Source organism: Oncorhynchus mykiss, chromosome 20 (genome assembly GCF_057628025.1).
Source record: "Oncorhynchus mykiss isolate SJ-2025 chromosome 20, ASM5762802v1, whole genome shotgun sequence".
Classification (NCBI taxonomy): Eukaryota; Metazoa; Chordata; class Actinopteri; order Salmoniformes; family Salmonidae; genus Oncorhynchus; species Oncorhynchus mykiss.
Window position 1 is genome coordinate 11,040,465 of NC_143041.1, and position 25,189 is coordinate 11,065,653.

Genomic DNA, 25,189 nt, shown 5'->3' on the forward strand with positions numbered 1-25,189 from the left:
AGGTCCTGAGCGCTCTGGAGCAGGTTTTCATCTAGGATCTCTCTGTACTTTGCTCCGTTCATCTTTCCCTTGATCCTGACTCGTCTCCCAGTCACTGCCGCTGAAAAACATCCACACAGCAGGATGTCACCACCACCACGCTTCCCCATAGGGATGGTGCCAGGTTTCCTCCAGACGTGACACTTGGCATTCAGGCCAAAGAGTTCAATCTTGGTTTCATCAGACCAGAGAATCTTGTTTCTCATGGTCTGAGGGTCCTTTGGGTGCCTTTTGGCAAACTTCAAGCGGGCTGTCATGTGCCTTTGACTGAGGAGTGGTTTCCGTCTGGTCACTCTACCATAATGGCCTGATTGCTGGAGTGCTGCTGTCACAACTTCTGCCGAAGTCGATGCCTCTCCTTGTTCAGGCGGTGCTCGGCGATTGTCACCAGTCTTCTAGCCATCATTGATCTATGTTTCATTTTCCATTGTTTTGTCTGGTCTTCTTACACACCTGGTTCCAATCCCATTCATTATATGTTGTGTATTTAACCCTCTGTTTCCCCTCATTGTCACACCCTGGTCGAAGTATTTTGTGTTTATCTTCATTTATTTGCCCAGGCCAGGGTGTGGCATGGGTTTTTGTTATGTGGTGTGTTGGTATTGGGATTGTAGCTTAGTGGGGTGTTCTTGTTAAGTCTATGGCTGTCTGAAGTGGTTCTCAATCAGAGGCAGGTGTTTATCGTTGTCTCTGATTGGGAACCATATTTAGGCAGCCATATTCTTTGAGTGTTTCGTGGGTGATTGTCCTTAGTGTCCTGATGTCCGTGTTCCGTGTTCTGTGTTTATGTGCACGAGTATTAGGCTGTTTCGGTTTTCGTTACGTTTATTGTTTTGTAGTGTTTGTATTTAGATTCGTGTTGCTTCAGTTTAATAAACATGGATCGCAATCTACACGCCACATTTTGGTCCGATCCTTGCTACACCTCCTCGTCCGAGGAGGAGATAGAAGAAAGCCGTTACACTCATGTCCTTGTCAGAGATTGTTTATTGTTATGTTCATGTTTTATGGATTAGTGTGCGACGGGTTCTTGTACCCACATTTATTTTATTATGGTCTTTGGTTTTGGAGTTTCTGTTTTAAGTTATTAAAATACTCAATTTATACCAAGTTTGATTCTCCTGCACTTGACTTCCCTGCCACCTACATACACGATGTGACAGCTGCAGAGATGGTTGTCCTTTTGCAAGGTTCTCCCATCTCCACAGAGGAACTCTGGAGCTCCGTCAGATTGACTATCGAGTTCTTGGTCACCTCCATGACCAACGCCCTTCTCCCCTGATTGTTCAGTTTAGAGGGGCGGCCAGCTCTAGGAAGAGTCTTGGTGGTTCCAAACTTCTTCCATTTAAGAATGATGGAGGCCAATGTGTTCTTGGGGACCTTCAATGCTGCAGAAAGTTTTTGGTACCCTTCCCCAGATCGGTGCCTCGACATAATCCTGTCTCAAAGCTCTACTGACATTTCCTTCGACCTCATGGATTGTTTTTTTCTCTGACACACTGTCAACTGTGGGACCTTATATAGACAGGTGTGTGCCTTTCCAAATCATGTCCAATCAATTGAATTTACCACAGGTGGACTCCAATTAAGTTGTAGAAACATCTTAAAGATGATCGATGGAAACAGGATGCACCTGAGCTCAATTTTGAGTCTCATAGCAAAGGGTCTGAATACTTATGTAAATATGGTATTTCTGTGTTTTAGTTTTTATACATTTGCAATCACTTCTAAAAAACTGTTTTCTCTTTGTCGTTATGGGTTTGGAGTAACAAAATGTGGAAAAAGGGAAGGGGCCTGGCTACTTTCCGAATGCACTGTATGTGCATCAATTGATGCCTACATCAAATGAGTGGTACGTGATCTAGCAAAGAAGAAGCTGGGAGATGGGGAGTTGGAGTTATGCCTTGCATATTAAGAACAATTATCCATTAAATTATGACCAAGTAAGACCTTCGGCGTGGTGACCCACTGAAGAAAGAACAAGAGGGCAGGAGCGGCCCATTATGGTTATGTAATGTCATGCCAGGCTGGTCTGGCTGGGTGGTGTACTTTAGACTGCAGACCAGGCCATCTATGATAGATAGTGTAGATATGTGTCCTTAGCTGTCTGTTCCAGTTGGTCCTGGGCTACTCTCTCTGTCTGAACAGTGGAGGGTTGTTGAGACATGATGCAGTCATTTGAGGGACAGAGGGAACGGGCTGGAGTTATGCAGCAGTGAAGCAGCAGTACTATTACTAATATAATTAAAGAAAAAGACTAGGGTGGACTGTATCTTAGGCTAGGTTGAAAAGTGATATTGCCACTATGGCGCATCTGTAAGAATGCAGGAACAAAGGTTCAAGACAAGGTTTCCAGTTCTCGTTATTTATTCACTAACTAAAAGGGCACAGCAGAAGGTCACAGGAGCACATGGGTGGTAAGATGGAGATTTGATGGCTCGTAAGGCCGGAAGATAAGTTTGTGACAAGTTATGATAGGAGGTTGTGGTCTGAAGGGAATACAAAGAGGAGATAGATAAAATACATTAGTATACAATACAAAGTGCCATAAGTCAGGAGAAATATATAAGTATATCAACAATACTAACCAAACAAAGGACATTACCAATAAAATTCAATAAAATCAAATGTTTTTTGTCACATACGCCTAATACAACAGGTGCAGACCTTCCAGTGAAATGCTTACTTACAAGCCCTTAACCAACAATGCAGTTTTTAGAAAATACAGTGCCTTGCGAAAGTATTCGGCCCCCTTGAACTTTGTGACCTGTTGCCACATTTCAGGCTTCAAACATAAAGATATAAAACTGTATTTTTTTGAAAAGAATCAACAACAAGTGGGACACAATCATGAAGTGCAACGACATTTATTGGATATTTCAAACTTTTTTAACAAATCAAAAACTGAAAAATTGGGCGTGCAAAATTATTCAGCCCCCTTAAGTTGATACTTTGTAGCGACACCTTTTGCTGCGATTACAGCTGTAAGTCGCTTGGGGTATGTCTCTATCAGTTTTGCACATCGAGAGACTGACATTTTTTCCCATTCCTCCTTGCAAAACAGCTCGAGCTCAGTGAGGTTGGATGGAGAGCATTTGTGAACAGCAGTTTTCAGTTCTTTCCACAGATTCTCGATTGGATTCAGGTCTGGACTTTGACTTGGCCATTCTAACACCTGGATATGTTTATTTTTGAACCATTCCATTGTAGATTTTGCTTTATGTTTTGGATCATTGTCTTGTTGGAAGACAAATCTCCGTCCCAGTCTCAGGTCTTTTGCAGACTCCATCAGGTTTTCTTCCAGAATGGTCCTGTAGTTGGCTCCATCCATCTTCCCATCAATTTTAACCATCTTCCCTGTCCCTGCTGAAGAAAAGCAGGCCCAAACCATGATGCTGCCACCACCATGTTTGACAGTGGGGATGGTGTGTTCAGCTGTGTTGCTTTTACGCCAAACATAACGTTTTGCATTGTTGCCAAAAAGTTCAATTTTGGTTTCATCTGACCAGAGCACCTTCTTCCACATGTTTGGTGTGTCTCCCAGGTGGCTTGTGGCAAACTTTAAATTACACTTTTTATGGATATCTTTAAGAAATGGCTTTCTTTTTGCCACTCTTCCATAAAGGCCAGATTTGTGCAATATACGACTGATTGTTGTCCTATGGACAGAGTCTCCCACCTCAGCTGTAGATCTCTGCAGTTCATCCAGAGTGATCATGGGCCTCTTGGCTGCATCTCTGATCAGTCTTCTCCTTGTATGAGCTGAAAGTTTAGAGGGACGGCCAGGTCTTGGTAGATTTGCAGTGGTCTGATACTCCTTCCATTTCAATATTATCGCTTGCACAGTGCTCCTTGGGATGTTTAAAGCTTGGGAAATCATTTTGTATCCAAATCCGGCTTTAAACTTCTTCACAACAGTATCTCGGACCTGCCTGGTGTGTTCCTTGTTCTTCATGATGCTCTCTGCGCTTTTAACGGACCTCTGAGACTATCACAGTGCAGGTGCATTTATACGGAGACTTGATTACACACAGGTGGATTGTATTTATCATCATTAGTCATTTAGGTCAACATTGGATCATTCAGAGATCCTCACTGAACTTCTGGAGAGAGTTTGCTGCACTGAAAGTAAAGGGGCTGAATAATTTTGAACGCCCAATTTTTAATGTTTTGATTTGTTAAAAAAGTTTGAAATATCCAATAAATGTCGTTCCACTTCATGATTGTGTCCCACTTGTTGTTGATTCTTCACAAAAAAATACAGTTTTATATCTTTATGTTTGAAGCCTGAAATGTGGCAAAAGGTCGCAAAGTTCAAGGGGGCCGAATACTTTCGCAAGGCACTGTACCCCCCAAAAAGTAAGAGATAAGAAAAACAAATAATTAAAGAGCAGCAGTAAATAACAATAGCGGGGCTATATACAGGGGGGTACCGGTTCAGAGTGAATGTGTCAATGAGCGGGGGCACCGGTGTCGATGTAATTGAGGTAATTATGTACATGCAGGTAGGGTTACTAAAGTGGCAATGCATAGACAATAACAGAGAGTAGCAGCGGGTGGGGGTGCAAATAGTCTGGGTAGCCATTTAATTAGCTGTTCAGGAGTCTTATGGCTTAGGGGTAGAAGCTGTTTAAAAGCCTCTTGGACCTAGACTTGGCGCTACAATACTTCCTGCCGTGCGGTAGCAGAGTGAACAGCCTATGACTTGGGTGGCTGGAGTCTTTGACAAATTTTAAGGCCTTCCTCTGACAATGCCTGGTATAGAGGTTCTGAAGGGCAGGAAGCTTGGCCCCGGTGATGTACTGGGCCGTACGCACTACCCTCTGTAGTGCCTTGCGGTCGGAGGCTGAGCAGTTGCCATCCCACGCGGTGATGCAACCCATCAGGATGCTCTCGATGGTGCAGCTGTAAAACCTTTTGAAGATCTGAGAACCCATGCCAAATCTTTTCAGACTCCTGAGGGGAATAGGTTGAGTCGTGCCCTCTTCACAACTGTCTTGATGTGCTTGGACCATGTTAGTTTGTTGGTGATGTGGACGCCAAGGAACTTGAAGCTCTCAACCTGCTCCACTACAGCCCCGACGGTGAGAATGGGGGCGTGCTTGGTCCTCTTTTTCCTGTAGTCCACTATCTTCTCCTTTGTCTTGATCACGTTGAGGGAGAGGTTGTTGTACTGGGCACAGGGATTATGGTGGTCTGCTTGAAACATGTTGGTATTACAGACTCAGACATGGAGAGGTTGAAAATGTCAGTGAAGACACTTGCCAGTTGGTCAGCGCATTCTCGGTATACACGTCCTGGTAATCCGTCTGGCCCAGTGGCCTTGTGAATGTTGACCTGTCACATCGGCTGCGGAGGACGTGATCACACAGTCCTCCGGAACAGCTGATGCTCTCATGCATGTTTCAGTGTTACTTGCCTCAAAGCGAGCATAGAACTTTTTTAGCTCGTGTGGTAGACTTGTGTCACTGGGCAGCTCTCGGTTGTGCTTCCCTGGCACGTTCTGACCTTAGTTCTTTTGTTATGTCTTTGTTTTAGGTTGGTTTTAGGCTGGGTAGCCTTTTCCCACCTGTGTTTCGTGGGTGATTGTTTCTGTCTTTGTGTATGTCACCAGACAGGTCTGTTTCGTTTCGTGTCATTCCCTTTGTTATTTTTGTTTGAGTGTTCTGAGTTATAATAAATATCACCATGAACACGTACCACGCCGCGCATTGGTCCGATCCTTGCTACTCCTCCTCAGAAGAGGAGGAAGACGAGCGTTACATTCCCTTTGTATTCTGTAAAAGTTTGCAAGCCCTGCCAGATCCGACAAGCGTCGGAGCCGGTGTAGGACGATTAGTTCTTAGTAAAGTATTGATGCTTGCCTGTTTGATGGTTTGTCGGCAGGCATAGCAGGATTTCTTATAAGCTTCCGGGTTAGAGTAGCCTAGTGGTTAGAGCGCTGGACTAGTAACCGAAACGTTGCAAGATCGAATCCACAAGTTGACAAGATAAAAATCTGTCGTTCTGCCCCTGAACTAGGCAGTTAACGCACTGTTCCTAGGCCGTCATTGAAAACAAGAATTTGTTCTTAACTGACTTAGTTAAATAAAGGTAAGAAAAAAGTCCCGCTCCTTGAAAGTGACAGCTTTAGCTTGGTGCGAATGTTTCCTGTAATCCATGACTTCTGCTTGGAGTAATATCTATGGAACTCAGGATATATAAGACAAAGGAAGGAAGGAATACTTTCTAAGGAAAGTATAGCATCATAAACTGATTGGCAATAAACATACCGGCTAGAAAGTTAGCATTATACAATTCTCTATATACATAAAAGGCACTTACTTTAGAGTCCGGTAAGCACAACGAAGGAAATCGAATAAGGACTTGGGCCGCCTCATGCCACTAGAAACACCGAACAAACACTGATATAAAACTAGCTGCTTATATAGGTGAGGAAAGGAGAGGAATGGTGATTATCAGAGTGAGTTCAGGTGTGGTGAGTTTGCCAGAGAGCCGGCGCGTCCAAAGTGTGATTAGGGAATTGGTGAGATGGCATGATCCTTCAGAACTGTAATAGGACTCATAATAAATTGGATATTACATGGTTATTACACAAGAGGCCCAGAGGTGTGTTTGTGCCTCATTCTGAACACACTTACCCATAGTACAACCTGCTCCCAATACCCAGCTATTGTGTGTGTTCATAGCCGTGAAACACTAAGAGACTGCTGAGACGAGCAAGCAAGCACATGTGTGTGTGTGTGTTTGTAATGTTACATTAAAGAGTATTTTGTGCCTTAGGGAGGGTGATAAAGAGGAGAGTGCATAACGGGACGTCTGACATCTGTCTATAAGACACGAGAGAGTGTGTGTGTGGCTGGCCCTAATGCATCTGTACTACTTTGAGAGCAGTGTAGTTTCACATGGGCTATTTGAGCTTCACTAGTGTGACAGGCATAGCGACACACACACACACACACACACACACACACACACACACACACACACACACACACACACACACACACACACACACACACACACACACACACACACACACACACACACACACACACCTTGCTACCACCTCCTAATACCGCCCTGTATAAGGAGCCGTGCTACTCCCCATCACCCCTCTGTGCTTGAAGACTCACAGTTGATCAGTCCCTATGAGAGACTGGTTTGTATATATTTAACTGGAGTGCTTCCCTTAGGGCTGGAGGGAGGGGGGCTACAAATCGCTCCCTGCTAAAATCTGTCATTTATAAGAATAACAAGCTGTTTGTCTTTTTTGGAGCCTGGAGATGGAGATGGGAGGTTATCAGCCAATATGATGATATGATATGATGATACTAAGAAAGAGAGGGAAGGTAAATGTGGGTGAAAAATAAGTGTTGCAGAGAGAGAGAAAGAGACAGAGAAAGATGGACAGAATAGAAAGGGAAAGAGCTATTGCGTGATAGAGGAAGTGAGAGGTGAGTATCGTGAGAAAATGCTTATCCCAAGGTAGTTTCCTGTTTGATAACTAGTTCATTTGGTCCTTTTCTTCTCTGGCCTCTCTTAACAATCAATTTCTTACGTTAACCAACGTTCTACGTGTTTTAATGTTGTCTTTGGACTGAGAGAGGTTCATAAACATACACAAAAGCATCATCAGCTGCTCTACACTTAAAATGAAAATTAAGCTTTTGGGCCAAACTTAAGCATTTGCACCAGGTGCAAAGTTTACACCAGTAGACACACGTTTTTTAAGTGAATTAAATATTGAGGGCAGACCAAAAAGACTAAATAAAGGTTAAGAGGAAGTATAATAAGCTTTGTTTTTTGAGGTTTTATCCCCTATTGAAAAAGCTGGTGCAAACTTTACACCCAGAGCAAAATGCTTCGTAAATCTGACTCTTTGGTCAGTGAGCAGGCAGCATTACTTTTCCCAAAGCATCTCTTTCTTTTCCCAAAGCATCTCTTTCTTTTCCCAAAGCATCTCTTTCGTTTCCCAAAGCATCTCTTTCTTTAATCAAAGCATCTCTTTCTTTTATCAAAGCATCTCTTTCTTTTATCAAAGCATCTCTTTCTTTTCCCAAAGCATCTCTTTCTTTTCCCAAAGCATCTCTTTCTTTTCCCAAAGCATCTCTTTCGTTTCCCAAAGCATCTCTTTCTTTAATCAAAGCATCTCTTTCTTTTATCAAAGCATCTCTTTCTTTTCCCAAAGCATCTCTTTCTTTTCCCAAAGCATCTCTTTCTTTAATCAAAGCATCTCTTTCTTTTATCAAAGCATCTCTTTCTTTTATCAAAGCATCTCTTTCTTTTATCAAAGCATCTCTTTCTTTTATCAAAGCATCTCTTTCTTTTATCAAAGCATCTCTTTCTTTTATCAAAGCATCTCTTTCTTTTATCAAATCATCTCTTTCTTTTATCAAAGCATCTCTTTCTTTTATCAAATCATCTCTTTCTTTTATCAAAGCATCTCTTTCTTTTATCAAAGCATCTCTTTCTTTTATCAAAGCATCTCTTTCTTTTCCCAAAGCATCTCTTTCTTTAATCAAAGCATCTCTTTCTTTTATCAAAGCATCTCTTTATTTTATCAAAGCATCTCTTTCTTTTCCCAAAGCATCTCTTTCTTTTATCAAAGCATCTCTTTATTTTATCAAAGCATCTCTTTCGTTTCCCAAAGCATCTCTTTCTTTAATCAAAGCATCTCTTTCTTTTATCAAATCATCTCTTTCTTTTATCAAAGCATCTCTTTCTTTTCCCAAAGCATCTCTTTCTTTTATCAAAGCATCTCTTTCTTTTCCCAAAGCATCTCTTTCTTTTATCAAAGCATCTCTTTCTTTTATCAAATCATCTCTTTCTTTTATCAAAGCATCTCTTTCTTTTCCCAAAGCATCTCTTTCTTTTATCAAAGCATCTCTTTCTTTAATCAAAGCATCTCTTTCTTTAATCAAAGCATCTCTTTCTTTTATCAAAGCATCTCTTTCTTTTATCAAAGCATCTCTTTCTTTTATCAAAGCATCTCTTTCTTTTCCCAAAGCATCTCTTTCTTTAATCAAAGCATCTCTTTCTTTTATCAAAGCATCTCTTTCTTTTATCAAAGCATCTCTTTCTTTTCCCAAAGCATCTCTTTCTTTTCCCAAAGCATCTCTTTCTTTAATCAAAGCATCTCTTTCTTTTATCAAAGCATCTCTTTCTTTTATCAAAGCATCTCTTTCTTTTCCCAAAGCATCTCTTTCTTTTCCCAAAGCATCTCTTTCTTTTATCAAAGCATCTCTTTCTTTTCCCAAAGCATCTCTTTATTTTATCAAAGCATCTCTTTCTTTTATCAAAGCATCTCTTTCTTTAATCAAAGCATCTCTTTATTTTATCAAAGCATCTCTTTCTTTTCCCAAAGCATCTCTTTCTTTTCCCAAAGCATCTCTTTCTTTTATCAAAGCATCTCTTTCTTTTCCCAAAGCATCTCTTTCTTTAATCAAAGCATCTCTTTCTTTTCCCAAAGCATCTCTTTCTTTTATCAAAGCATCTCTTTCTTTTCCCAAAGCATCTCTTTCTTTTCCCAAAGCATCTCTTTCTTTTATCAAAGCATCTCTTTCTTTTATCAAAGCATCTCTTTCTTTTCCCAAAGCATCTCTTTCTTTTATCAAAGCATCTCTTTCTTTTATCAAAGCATCTCTTTCTTTTATCAAAGCATCTCTTTCTTTAATCAAAGCATCTCTTTCTTTTATCAAAGCATCTCTTTCTTTAATCAAAGCATCTCTTTCTTTTATCAAAGCATCTCTTTCTTTTATCAAAGCATCTCTTTCTTTTATCAAAGCATCTCTTTCTTTAATCAAAGCATCTCTTTCTTTTATCAAAGCATCTCTTTCTTTTCCCAAAGCATCTCTTTCTTTTCCCAAAGCATCTCTTTCTTTTATCAAAGCATCTCTTTCTTTTCCCAAAGCATCTCTTTCTTTTCCCAAAGCATCTCTTTCTTTTCCCAAAGCATCTCTTTCTTTAATCAAAGCATCTCTTTCTTTTATCAAAGCATCTCTTTCTTTTATCAAAGCATCTCTTTCTTTAATCAAAGCATCTCTTTCTTTTCCCAAAGCATCTCTTTCTTTAATCAAAGCATCTCTTTCTTTTATCAAAGCATCTCTTTCTTTAATCAAAGCATCTCTTTCTTTTCCCAAAGCATCTCTTTCTTTAATCAAAGCATCTCTTTCTTTAATCAAAGCATCTCTTTCTTTTATCAAAGCATCTCTTTCTTTTATCAAAGCATCTCTTTCTTTTATCAAAGCATCTCTTTCTTTTCCCAAAGCATCTCTTTCTTTTATCAAAGCATCTCTTTCTTTTCCCAAAGCATCTCTTTCTTTTATCAAAGCATCTCTTTCTTTTATCAAAGCATCTCTTTCTTTTATCAAATCATCTCTTTCTTTTATCAAAGCATCTCTTTCTTTAATCAAAGCATCTCTTTCTTTTATCAAAGCATCTCTTTCTTTTATCAAAGCATCTCTTTCTTTAATCAAAGCATCTCTTTCTTTAATCAAAGCATCTCTTTCTTTTATCAAAGCATCTCTTTCTTTTATCAAAGCATCTCTTTCTTTTATCAAAGCATCTCTTTCTTTTATCAAAGCATCTCTTTCTTTTATCAAAGCATCTCTTTCCCTCCCCACTGGAAAAGCCAATAATGTTTAGCGCCATAATGTGCTATAATGTCCCACTAAGTGAGAAAGAGAAAGGGATGACCCTTAACAGTCAATTGAGAGGACAGAGGTTATTCAAACCACAGCATTACCTTCAGAGCCAGACCTTTTAAACTGTGTCAATCCCACACTCTGAGACAGAGTGAGATTAGAGCAGTGACAGAACTATAAACCAGAATAACTGGTGTGTCAAACTGAAATCCTTTAGAAAGAAGAAAGGAGGGAAAAGAGGAGTAAAAAGAGGATTGGTGAGCCTAGCGGAGTCTACAGTTCTCACCGTAAATAATACATCACCGACGGCCCAAATCCTCAAGACTGGAGGAGTGCTGTGCCGTGTGTGTGCGTGTAATCCACTAAACTGCATTTGCGCAGATGATCCAAGTGCAATCTCTAGTGCTACAGCCAAGGCCTCCATCAACACACAGTAATACAGATCCTTGATGTGTGTATGTGTTTGTGTGTGTTTTGAGTGGGGATCACAGAAAATACTGTGGCTGGTCTGAGATCCAAAGGTTTTTTGGGGATTGAGCAGACCAGTGTGTGTGATGTGTGTACGCATTTGTGTGTGTGTGATGCTCTCTCTAACCTAGGTCTATGGATGCACAGTCAGCTGGAGGGGTGAGGGAAAAGGTAGGGGGCCTCTTAGATCAAACACTTCCCACCACCCCTCTCTCTCACACACCCCTCTCTGTCTCTTGCATGTCGGTTTAGTGAGTCTGTCAGATCAGAGGCAGTAGGGATGACTAGGGATGTTCTCTTGATAACTATGTGAATTTGACTATTTTCCTGTCCTGCTAAGCATTCAAAATGTAACGAGTACTTTTGGGTGTAAAGGAAAATGTATGGAGTAAAAAGTACAATATTTCCTTAAGGAATGTGGTGGAGTAAAAGTAAAAGTAGTCAAAAATATAAATAATAAAGTAAAGTACAGATACTTCAAAAAATGACTTAAGTAGTACTTTAAAGTATTTTTACTTAAGTGCTTTACACCACTGTGTGTGTCTGCTGAGTAGCTGTGCTTACCGCTGCGGCTGCGTAGCATCCTAGCTGAGATGTAGTTGGTTTCGATAGGGGGGTTGGTGATTGTGCTGTCCACTGAGCTAACCTCTCCTCTGGGCTGCTTCAGAAGCTCTGTCAGGGTCCTGTGAATGGACAGACACACATATTACAGTTAGACTTTAGAATGACTCTCTACATGTGTGGTGATTGAGTAGGAACAGTGAGTGGGGATTGAACAAGATGATCCCGTGGTTATAGGCAATCGATCCAAGCCCTAACCCTAAACTCCTGGGCAAATAACTCCCCATAGCTGGCCACTGTGTGTGATTGTAGGCTTAGTCAAAGCCAAAAATAAGAACAGCAGCACTGCAGGGGAACATGGGAGAAAGTGACAGGAGCCAGAGAATTGGGCTGAGTGTGTGAGAATATAATCTTGAGAGAGAGAGAGAGAGAGATATTTTCACTTTGTATGTTGTCTACCTCACTTGCTTTGGCAATGTTAACACATGTTTCCCATGCCAATAAAGCCCTTGAATTGAATTGAATTGAAAGAGAGAGAGAGAGAGAGAGAGAGAGAGAGAGAGAGAGAGAGAGAGAGAGAGAGAGAGAGAGAGAGAGGGAAATAGACAGGGAGAGAGGAAGAGAGGGGGGGGAGACAGAGAGAGTGACACTGAAAATGGGCCATTTTAATTGAGTGTAATCTTATCAGGCACACAGTGTCACACTCATAAATACCCTAAAACACACTGTCAAGTCATTGAGCTGTGTGTAAGGGAACACACTGCTGTACTGAAAGACATCATCTCTCTTTCTCTGTGTGTTTGTTTCCCACGGAACCAGATCTCAGGAAGGGTGGGGAGCCAGGGCTTTCCTCTCCTCTCCTGGGAGGACTTTCCTGAACAGATTGACCTTCCCCTGGGCTGTGGTTATCTGTACAGTACATTATGTGCCAGGAATGTGTATAAATGTGGGAAGGGTACTACGGTGAATTTGCCCTCCCTAGCTGGACAGAGCAGAACTCCATAGGGGTGAGCTGAGGGAGAGGTGACAATGTGACATATATCAAATGGGAGAGATTAATAGAATGAACAACTCTCTTGCTCTATAAACTCTGTTTCTATACAAAACAGACTTTGCAGAAACTTGCACGCACACATGCGCACACACAAAAACTCCCAAACCCATTTTTCTAATGACAAACAGAATAAACTAATCCACCTCCCCAGCAATCTCATTCATCACTTTAGACAAACATGTTTTCTCTCTTTGAGTTTACTGAATTCACAGAGTTGACATTGATCAATTATTCACACACTGGTGCCTCTGTTCTGCTCAGTGTATCTCCCCGCTGCCGAATAGTGCTCCTCCACCCTGCACATCAGGGACTGCGACTACACGGTAAGTGAACCAGCCAGAGGGGAACCCCTGTGTTAGAGCTGCCAAAAAGTGAGCCCCGGCCCATTGGGACTGCTGAGTGGAACAGTGTGTAGGTGTGATATGTGTGTGGGACTGCCAAATTCTGCCCCTAAGGGGAGTGCTGTGGTGGCATGCTGAGAGGGAAGCAATGTTGATGTCAGACATGATAGCTGGCTGTTTTCAGATGGAAAAAATGTCTCGTCTACAGGGACTCCTTCCCAGTGGTGGAAAAAGTACCCAATTGTCATACTTGAGTAAAAGTAAAGTCACCCAGTAAAAAACTACTTGAGTAAAAGTCTAAAAGTATTTGGTTTGAAATATCAAAAAAAAGTATCAAAAGTAAATGTGATTGCTAAAATATACTTAAGTATTTAAAGTAAAAGTATAAATAATTAAAAATTCTCAACCAGACGGCACCATTTTCTTTTTTCAATTTACGGATAGCCAGGGGAATGTTCCAAGACTCAGACATCATTTACAAACAAAGCATTTGTGTTTAGTGAGTCTGCCAGGTCAGTGGCAATAGGGATGACCAGGGATCTTGATAAGTGCGTGAATTTGACAATTTTTCCTGTCCTACCATTCAAAATGTAACAAGTACTTTGGGTGTAAGAGAAAATGTATGGAGTAAAAAGTACATTATTTTATTTTGGAATGTATTGAAGTAAAAGTAAAAGTTGTCAAAAATATAAATAGTAATGTAAAGTACAGATACCCCAAAAAACGACTAAAGTTGTACCAATTGCTGATGACTTTGATTTGTACAACACCACTCGTGCCCCTCGTCATGACAAATGACTTCAACGCTGGCAGTCTCAGCCTAAGGAATGGCAGTCTCAGCCAATTGGTACAACTTTACAACCTAGCCTGTATTCTAGGCTAGTAAACTGGTGAATCACCTGGGGGGCTTTGCAGAGGTGTAAGAGCTTCAAGAGGGTTCTGTGTACAGTGGATAAAGACAGGGGCTTGGTTTTAAGTTTTTGGTTTCGGGAAAAATTAAGAAAAGATTGTCCTCAAATTATGTAACTACTGGGCCAATAAAGGTATTCTTTTATTAAAAAATGTCTCACTTTCAAGCCACCTAAATCTCTAAATATTCCATTCTCTCTCTCTCAGCCTCTCCAATGTCACTCTCTTTTACTTTATTTCTCTTTCTAAACCTACGTTACTGTCGTTCCCTCGCTACCTCATGTTGTCTCTTACTCACTAGCTGAGACTGCCTAGGGCTTGGTTCTCTCTTCTTTTGGCTCGCTACTAAACAACTTGCTGATTAAGGCTTTTAATCTGCAACAAAACTGCCTTTATCTCTGGGCATTTATAGAGGCTAAATTGAACTTCCATTTCAGGCTCTATCTATGTGCAAGTTTTACTCTAAATGTACACTAATCAAATCAAATCAAAGTTTGTGTCACGTGCACTGAATACAACAGGTGTAGTAGACCTTACAGTGAAATGTTAACTTACAGGCTCTAACCAACAGTGCAAAAAAGGTATTAGGTGAACAATAGGTAGATAAAGAAATAAAACAACAGTAAAAAGACAGGCTATATACAGTAGCGAGGCTATATACAGTAGCGAGGCTATAACAGTAGCGAGGCTATAACAGTAGCGAGGCTATATACAGTAGCGAGGCTATATACAGTAGCGAGGGTATATACAGTAGCGAGGCTATAACAGTAGAGAGGCTATATACAGTAGCGAGGCTATATACATATACAGTAGCAAGGCTATATACAGGCACCGGTTAGTCGGGCTGATTGAGGTAGTATGTACATGTAGATATGATTAAAGTGACTATGCATATATGATGAGAGTAGCAGTAGCGTAAAAGAGGGGTTGGCGGATTGTGGCGGGACACAATGCAGATAGCCTGGTGAGCCAATGCGCGGGAGCACTGGTTGGTTGGGCCAATTGAGGTAGTATGTACATGAATGTATAGTTAAAGTGACTGTGCATATATGATAAACAGAGAGTAACAGCAGCGTAAAGGAGGGTTTGGGGGTGCGGGGGGGTACACAATGCAAATAGTCTGGGTAGCCATTTGATTACCTGTTCAAGAGTCTTATGGCTTGGAGGTAAAGACTATTGAGAAGCCTTTTTGTCCGAGACTTGGCACTCTGATACCACTTGCCATGTGGTAGTAGAGAGAACAGTCTATTACTGGGGTGGCTGGGGTCTTTGACAATTTTCAGGGCCTTCCTCTGACACCGCTTGGTGTAGAGTTCCTGGATGGCAGGCAGCTAAGCCCCAGCGTTGTACGTGGCCGTACGCACTACCCTCTGTAGTGCCTTGCGGTCGGAGGCCGAGCAATTGCCATACCAGGCAGTGATGCAACCAGTCAGAAGGCTCTCGATGTTGCAGCTGTAGAACCTTTTGAGGATCTGAGGACCCATGACAAATCTTTTTAGTTTCCTGAGGGGGAATAGGCTTTTGTCGTGCCCTCTTCATGACTGTCTTGGTGGGCTTGGACCATGTAAGATTGTTGGTGATATGGATGCCAAGGAACTTGAAGCTCTCAACCTGCTCCACTACAGCGCCGTCCATGAGAATGTGGGCGTGCTCGGTCATCCTTTTCCTACTAGCCCAATGTGTGTTTGATGTAAAATTAGGATGAAATTATAATTAAAAGGACTACGGTAAGGTAGATGCTGGCCATCAGTACGGGATTTTAAAAAACTGTTAATAAATTGAAACAGGGGATGTTAATCATTACTGCCCACTCATTTGGGACTCAGCCTGCAATGCGTTTGTCTATCAAATCAAAACAATACAGTATCTTTAAGATCATGGAGGTGAGAAACAAAACACAGGGTATAATCCTCCATTCCACTTGAATCCCAGTAACTTCATGATAACATCACAAGAGTCATTCAGCTATTAAAGACATGACCGCCTTGCTGTCAATGAGAAACAATAGGATTATGTCTTTCTCCTGGAGCGCAGGGAAGGTCACAGCATTAAGCATCACTGAGGACACGTAGCCCAGCCTACATACAGTAGAGTCGCTGTATGCGTGCCAAATGGCACCCTATTCCCTATATAGTGCATTGCTTTTTATCATACCCCGTGGTCAAAAGTAGTGCACTATATAGGGTGCCATTTGGGACGTAGCCTCTGTATCTATAGCCTCTTATATCTGACTTCCTGTGTCAGAGCTTTCGTGTTATCATCATCGCTAATCCTTTGTGGTGAAAGTGCATCATATCGAATTACAAGGAGAGTCTCCTAATGCTGTGTAACAATCAATTATCCCTCCTCTCATATCAGGAAGGATGATGGCTAATTAGCAACATTCAGTCCCACTCTTCGTCATTCACCACCACAGCTTCCAGCCCAGCACAGTCCCCACTCTAATTTTTATTTTACCTTTATTTAACTAGGCAAGTCAGTTAAGAACAAATTCTTATTTTCAATGACAGCCTAGGAACAGTGGGTTAACTGCCTGTTCAGGGGCAGAACACCAAATTTGTACCTTGTAAGCTCGGGGATTTGAACTTGCAACCTTTCGGTTACTAGTCCAACACTCTAACTACTAGGCTCCCCTAGCACAGTCCCCACTCTAATGATAAGGGAATCCACAGCTTCCAGCCAAGCACAGTCCCCACTCTAATGATAAGGGAATCCACAGCTTCCAGCCCAGCACAGTCCCCACTCTAATGATAAGAGAATCCAGCCCTGTAAACTAATGTACTAGCATATCATAAATAGGACTGGTGGAGTCATGTCACACATGCAGCTAACACAGACATATGGAAATGTCTGCTCTATCCAAAAATACAACAAACTAATTGGAGAATTACCACAAAAATGGAAGAGGCAAATAGAAGGGGGAGAAAGTAAGGAACTTGTCTGTCGGCCCTGCATTAAAGACCAAAATTGGTTAAAGAAAATTTAGATTTTCAATGATTATAAAAAAAATGATTGCAACTAATAGAATGTTATATATATATGGGAGACACAACCATCTCAGCTCTGAAGATTTTGCTGCGAAGAGCCAGAATCATTAGATCATTTGTTTCGGTACTGCCCATACGGGTTGTTTCTTGTTTTTGGTCGCCGGTTCAGGAATGGCTGAAGAATTGAAACATTTACCTGGAGCTAACTCTGCAAATAGCACTGCTGGGTGATTTGAAAAGCAATAATATTGATCAATAATATAATAAAATTCGTAGCAAATTGTTTTATCTTTAATTTACAATCTGTAGGAACTATGAGAATAGAAAGGTTAAAATCTTTGGTGAAACATCACAGCACAGGTGAAAAATATATGGCAAATAGAAATCGAAACTGGATGGTGTTCAGAGATAGATGGAAGGAGTTGAGTGGAGCTGAAGGGTGGGACTAATAACAAGATAACTAATTAACTAAATATACTGTGTCCGTAAAATGTACATAGGTTCAGAATTTTTGTAAAACTGCACAGTTGGAAAATATATGGCAAATAGAAATCAAAACTGGATAGTTTTCAGAGATATATAAAACAATACAATAATAAACCAAGCATAGCCACAGGAAGTAGGGGTGCTGAGGGTGCTGCAGTACCCCTGATAAATCACAAGAATGTTTTAAAAAAATAATTACTCCCCCATGTACTAATGTAATTTCTAATTTTATTAACTCTGTGTGCAGTTTCAAAAGCAGAGATGTCCTTGTACTATCTGACAATGTTTTCTCCTTGACTTCATGAACCATATTCTCAATACCCCATACCCTGACCTGGATTTGGAATCGGTGTGAATAATGTCATTTGAATTGTTGAAATTGGCGTGCTTGTGATGGTGATGAGCACAGAGTAACGAGAGAACAACGGACAGGAAGGAGACTACAGCAAACAAATTAGGCCTTGATGAGTTGTGATGGAGTGTGTATGTGTGCTGTCTCGTTTGTATGTTTATGCAGGTGTGTCACCTCAGCTGACCTTTTCCCAAAACAACGCTTAACCTCTCTTTCTGTGTCAGCCCCAATGCTTTGTGATGTCACTCCCACTCTGCCGCTCTCTCCCTTTCGCTCTGTACATCGCAGCCTTTCTCCCTTTCTCTTTCCCTCTCCATATTTCTCCCTCTCTCCCTTTCCCAATCTTTCAATCTTTTACCCTCCCTTCATCTCTTTCTCCCTTTATCTCCCTTTTCCTTTTCCACGAGCACTCTCTTAATTTCCCCCTCTCCATCCCTCTATCAACAATGCAGCTACATCTCACTCAGAATGCCCTGTCAGTTTGGATTATGGTTACAGAGCTCACATATACCCAGTGGCACTCTACGGCCATATGGGAACATGTACACCCATTCAGAGAAACATTGGGAACACCAATAACCAATTACAAATCGACCCCTATCTATCATTTCTATAGCCTTCATTTAAAAATAATAGATTGGTTTTAGCATTTGTAATACCATATTGGGCACGCTGCCCAATGCTACTGCCTAATGGTACGCAGATCTAAACAAGTGCTCAGAAAGTAGAAGCTACGGTTCCATATGGAATTGATCATTAAAAACATTCAGTGGCATTCAGAAACACACAGGATTCCAGGAAATACTGTTTAAACCTGTATATTATCTATCCAATCTTTTCAGATCCAAACAAGTGCTGAGGTGGCAGAGGTTAAAAATCGATTTGGAATTGGGCGTAAAACATGCAGTGGCATCCAGGCAGAACCACACAGGAAGCCGTCTTTAAAACTCACAAGCACACTAACCTGTCCTCTATGGACAGCCAAACACAGGATACATGGTCACTATATGCTATAACTAGAGGCAGGTCTGGGCACAGATTATTTATTAATACTACCTCAACACTTTCTCTCTTTCTTGCCTCACAACAAAGTCCCCTGGTGTTGGTTTCCCTGAGAGCGTGGTATCTAGCTTGCCGTACATCCAATTCTGCTCCATGTTGTGATATTCAGAAAAAAGGGTTAACATGAGAATTCAACCCCTTGGTGCTGAGTCAATGAGCAGTGACCCTCATGTGTGTCTGTCCAGGGGTGAGAGGTAGAGCCCGAGGAGGTCAGGGGAAGGTAAATGTCACAAAGTATCCATCACAGCTGGACTAGGATGAATAGATGGAGAGGGGGGTATAAAATCAGAGAGCACTCATAGCAAACATAAACCAACCCTGAAGGAAAGCTGACTGATAGAGGGACAGGATTTAGGAAGAAGGACTGTCTGTCTGTGTCTTCCTTTGGGTTGTGTCGTGGAAATTCATACTGAGAGAGACTTTATCATTTCTTCAAACAATCGTCTTTATTTAATATTGATTAATTATTGCAATAATGAGACTAGTCAACACAACACTCTTGACTGTTGGGCCGAGCAGCCTAACTGATAATGAAAAATCTAGGTAGCCTAGTGGTTAGAGTGTTGGGCCAGTAACCGAAAGGTAAAAATCTGTTGTTCTGCCCCTGAACAAGGCAGTTAACCCACTGTTCATAGGCCGTCATTGTAAGTAAGAATGTGTTATTAACTGACTTGCCTAGTTAAATAAAGGACAAATACATATATTTTTTTAAATATAGGAGACCTAAAAATGCTTAGTCAGGGCTAGTTCCACCCCTCCCATGCGGATAGGGGGACATCATAAACCACCTTGGTTCATCTCCTGGTTATCCGCACGGATGTTGTTTTACCCCCAACCCGGCTTAGTTTCCTAGATGCCAGGAAGATGAGACAATGAGGGATTGTTCAAAACTCTTCCAGGCTATCTCTATCTCGAGTCACACACCACATCTTGTCTATGGAATGCCAGCTTTAAGTTTTTATTACCAAGTCATTGTCAGCTTAAGGTATCTCTAGGAAAAGCCATTTACTTGCCCATACGCCCAGACTAACTGCAGGAAGCTCGAGTGGAAACCATCCCTTTACAGAAACACAGCAGTTAATAGAACAGAAATGTCAAGGATATAATCGTTAACTATTAATATCAAACAAATCAGGTAAATACATCATTTTTCTATCACAATTCGCAGTACAAACACGTTTTTTTTACACGGTGGCAGGTGACTCTCATCTTTTTAACATTTTACTGCAGTGGGCTAAATCAGGGTCACACAGTGTTTCTTGGTAGTCTGAAGCAAATCTACTTTGAAACAAAAGTGTACACCTCACACATATGGTTCTGGGCTTAAAACAAAGAAGACACCTATGTCAGATATTACACTGTATATACTGTACAGACGACTGAAATATTACAAAAATGTTTGACATAGAAACACTGGAGTTTCGACGGGTTTTTTGAAACAATGTTTATTAATTATGAAATTATGAAAAAGATTTGTAACATTCCACCCTTGAGGTCACTAGATGGCAATTTGGTCATTTGACTGCAGGAAAGGGGTGTTTTACGATTTTTGTTTTGTTTTTTGTCACACACACTTAGATCAGATCAATGGACCACCCCACCAGGCCTCTCTCTTCCCCATGTTAATTCTCACCCTTGGTGGTCTAAAGTGGATACTGTTAGCCATGCTATCATGCCTGGGGCCCGTGTCCTCTGAATGTTGTGATCTGAACCATGCACTACCACAACCTAAACGTCAGTATCATCATTCTTGTTGTTAATTGAACTATAAATCACTATACAGTATGTCAGGCATAATGCCTTTTAGGATGAATGTCATTGTTTGTTTTAAGTCCCTTCCAGTTGATGTCTTCCATTAGATTCGACATGCATCACCTGGGGGCAGGTAGAGTGGCACATTCTGTCCTTTGGGAATCAAGAATTGGAGCAGTGTGTGATGGACCGTACACTGCTAACTACTGTGAGGTTTTAGAGGGGGATTGAGAGGAGTAATGACCTAACACCTGCCCTGGTAGAAGCTGACTACCAGATGTGAGAGACAGACACCCCATGCTGGTCTAATAGGGGCCCTATAGAGCAGCACTGCAGGGGGCCTGTTGCCGAAAGAGGGAGAAAGAAAGGGAGAGAGAGAGAGAGAGAGAGAGAGAGAGAGAGAGAGAGAGAGAGAGAGAGAGAGAGATGGTCTGTGTAGAAAATGAAATGAGTTGGCCTCTAGTGCATGAACACAGCTAGACCAGCCAGGAGTAATAGCTGGGCAGCAGAGGAGTAGCGACAGTATTCCAGTAATCTGAGAGAAGTTTATTTCATCTGTGCGAGTCTAATCTGGCCAGGGCAGTTCATCTGTTACGAAGTGTTAATCAGCCGAGGAGTGTATAGAGCCGGGGAGCGTTCTATTTTTGAGAGGTGTTAACCTCTGAAAAATATTAAATCCTGGGAATACTTATCCAAACTGAAGATGTAGACGACCTCGTACGAGAGCAACTGTTCACTCCCTGCGGGATAACTACTGCATATAAGTATATAAGTGGATTTCAGAGAGAAATAAAAACATTCCTTTGGGCTTTTTATTTATTCATTAAATGAGGTTGAGGTCATTAGAAGATTTTCATAACTCAATATTGGCTAGGTGGAGTTGTATGAAACCATGGCGTCTCCTCCACCATGGAGTTATTAACTATTGGCTAATATAGACATTACTGTAAAATAGGCAACATAAGTCAGCAGTCGTGAGAAGGGAGAGATATAGGGGAAGTGGAGGAGAGCGGGAAAATGACAAAGGGAGAGAAAGGTGGGAAAGAACAACACAAAGAAAGGGAGTTTGAAAGGGAGAGGGAGAGAGAGAGAGAGATAGAGAGAGAGAGAGAGAGAGAAAGGGATAGATAGAGAGAGAGAGGGAGAGAGAGAGAGAGAGAGAGAGAGACAGAGAGAAAGAAAGGGAGAGAGAGAGAGAGAGAAAGATTCTGATGGGGCGAAATCTCTTCTCCCCTGCAGCCCTGCCTCTGTTGATTACCTCAAAAACCCAAGGGCTGCCGGAAGAGAGGAGGAGAGAAAGGTGTAATACAAAAGAAAGAGAGATGAAGAGGAGGAAAGACAACAGGAAAACTGATTAAAGGAGGGAGAGTTGACACCATGTAGCATAGCAGTGTTTCAGTAATGATGTCCTAGGGGTTCTGCTCCAACACTGAACCAGATATTGAACCTGACTGACGCTGGCTAAAATGCTGTACAGTGAGATGAACCCTGAATGAGAAGTCATGTGATGTACATACTGTAGCTATTGGGGAATATGATACATGGTTTAGAATACTTGAAACTTCCCCTCAATGTTTTGTTTTCCTAAGTATATGCAGAATCTTTGGCTTGTACTGTAAACAGATTTAGCTTGATATCTATAGATTACTATACTGTACCTCTGGCCATATTGTGATCTCCTTCCTCTCTTTGTCTCTTTTCCTTTGTGCCTTTCTTCTCCTCGCTCTCTCTCTCTCCCTCTCACTTTCTGGAGCAGGTCATATTCCCTAAAGATTGTTGGTAAACACAACATCACCCTGCAGTTACCTTCAATATTCAACATGAATGCAATTACAATACTGGCTAAAGTGATCCTGAACAAGTTTGTGAAATTGTGTTGAAATACACAAATCATATCATGTCTTATCAGTGGGTATGAAAACATTTATTGGTTTCCCCTGACAACACAACACACACATTTCTTTCAAATTTGCCAAAAGAGAATGATGTAGTGGAATTTTCCTGGTTCAGTTGATGGTTGCAGCCACATGTATACACACACACACACACACACACACGCACACGCACACGCACGCACACACACACACACACACTCTCTCCCTCACCTGGAGTTGCTGAGGTCGTTCTGCGCCCCTGCCGATCCCCTGCTCTTCTCCAGGCCCAGCTTGGTGAAGATGCCCACCAGCACCATGATGGCCACCACTCCACAGATGATGTAGACAATCATATGGGTGCGGTCTCTTTCCTGGTTCCCATGGCCCTCGGTCACCGTGGTGATGGGCTTGCCCGTGTTGGCCCAGATGGGTGTGTCATAGTTTGAGCAGATGCTCTGGTCGAGCCGCTGCCCTCTGAACTGGCAGCAGAAGCGGTAGAAGCAGGTACCACAGCAGTACAGGAAAACACCCATATTGCAGTTGAAAGGTGGGTCCCACTGGCCCATCACATCGTAGTAACCTTGGCAACGGGTGCCTTTGGTAGGGATGGCATCCTCATCATCCGTGATGTCGCCGCTGGGTGTCGACATGCCGCTGAACTCTGTGGTTACTAGCGTGGTGATGGGCTCCGTTGTGGTGGGGGTCATCGGAGCTGTCTGATTCTCTGTCTGGGTTTGGACAGTGTCCGGGCCAGCGGTGGTGGAGCTGGTGAGGTCCTGGGCCAGGCTGGGCCCCGTCAGGATGAAGGATAGGATGAGGAGGAGGCAGGACAGGGGGCACGCTGCCATGGTACACCCCATCCTCAGTGCCAAGCTGAGGCTTTAGAACAGTTCACTATGGTGGGTCAGACCAGAGATCAGAGTCTCAGAGCAGGGCTTGTAGTCAGAGACAGACCAACACGTTTGGGGAGAAACAACAAAGAAAAATCTAAAGTCCAAAAATCTAAAGTATGTGGTTCCTGTCTCCCAAACAGACGAATACTAACTGACGTTCCATAATTGAAAGGTTCACCCACAGTTCAATCACGCACATATGCGATGTATGAATAATGGGAACAGACAGAAAGTGTTTGTAGATTTTACATTTTTGTTTTGGTACAAGCATGCCGGTTACTCAGAACAGTGCAAAATAGCTCAAATATCTGATGCTCTGGACTAAAATCCTCTGGACCATCGTAGTAGGTTTGTCTTACCTTTGTCTTTTGAAATTGCCTTTAGAGAAAGCAGCAGTTTCAATATACCAGGGTATATTCCATTAACAATTAACCACAAACTTTACTCTGCATTTTTCTCTATAGGGTAAAGGAGTTTGTATTTTTCCTTATGTTTTTTCCATTCTCCAAGTAGTTTTGTAGCAGCTTTGTCCACCACAGGCGACCTCTCCTCTCGTTAAAGCAGTGCTTCCCTGTTCCTCCTCCTAGCTCAGTGTTTGAGGGTGGCTTGGAGGTCCAGACCAGACCAGTCCACTTGTGGTTGCAATCCCAAAGAGCACCGCGCTGCTCTTGCTGACAATCCTGCCTCTGTGCGCGTGTGTGTGTGTGCAAGTGGGTGGGTGTGTGTGAGAGTGTGTGTGTGCGCTGTTGAATGTGACTCACTCTGAGCTCCGTGAAAACGTAACAGTTCAGGAGCCAAATTCAATCCCCTCTGCTCAACACAATGAACGAGAGAGAGGAAGAGAGATAGAGGAAGAGCAAGACATTGTGAGAGTAGAGAGTGAGAGAGAGAGAGAGAGAGAGAGAGAGAGAGAGAGAGAGAGAGAGAGAGAGAGAGAGAGAGAGAGAGAGAGAGAGAGAGCGAAAAGGAGAAAGGGAGGGAGAGTGAGGGAGGGTAGGCAATCCTATACAGCTGCTGCTCACATCATCCCCTGAGAAGGAAGGAGGGTAGTAGAAGACATAAAAAGAGAGCACAACTGAGATGTTCTATACTTTCTGTCACAAATTACCCTGTTTTTAAGTAAGTACTGCATGTAAGTGTGTGTGTGTTTGTTCTGCTCTGTCTAAAGGTATGTAGCTATAAGTCAGACAGTGGACAGCAAACACCTGTTTTCATCCATCCTGTTGTTTAGTTGCGGGAGCTTTTGTTATCTCTCAGTCTGCTTCTCATTTGTCCTACACTCATTTGATTTCTTTCCACCCTCTCACACAGCCCCTCTCTTTCCACCCTCTCACATGAATGAGTGTGTGCATGTGAGGGTGAGTGTGTTCGTACGTGTGTCTCTCTGGGTCTGTGTGTGTGTGTGTGTGTGTGTGTGTGTGTGTGTGTGTGTGTGTGTGTGTGTGTGTGTGTGTGTGTGTGTGTGTGTGTGTGTGTGTGTGTGTGTGTGTGTGTGTGTGTGTGTGTGTGTGTGTGTGTGTGTGTGTGTGTGTGTGTGTGTGTGTAAAAGAGAGAGAGTCTGCCAGATTAAGTCCAGAGTTCCAACTATGGAATCCTCCATGTGTTTGGTTTGTTTCCAATTCCATCCTGGAGCGAGACCACAGCGATACCCTCTGCCTGTCAGCCAAAACCACAGCAGCTGGAATCCAACGACAAGAGCCTGGACGGCAGCTGATGCACTGGTGTTCCTCTCCGCATATCTGCACACACACTGACGCCAGCTCAG

The 25,189-nt window shown here is 42.2% G+C and overlaps 1 protein-coding gene across 1 annotated transcript in view; it reads right to left on the bottom strand.

Annotated features, from left to right (window-relative positions):
* The window catches only part of LOC110499103 (protein shisa-9B-like), a 48,039-nt gene extending 23,170 nt beyond the window's left edge, over positions 1–24,869 (bottom strand). Inside the window, exons 1-3 of the mRNA XM_021576002.3 lie at positions 22,763–24,869; positions 22,316–22,423; positions 11,718–11,836 (exon numbers count right to left, since the gene is read on the bottom strand). Coding sequence (XP_021431677.3) covers positions 11,718–11,836; positions 22,316–22,423; positions 22,763–23,391 — 856 coding nt within the window. The 5' untranslated portion in view covers positions 23,392–24,869. The remainder of the gene's footprint in view (positions 1–11,717; positions 11,837–22,315; positions 22,424–22,762) is intronic.
* Between the last annotated feature and the right edge of the window lie 320 nt (positions 24,870–25,189).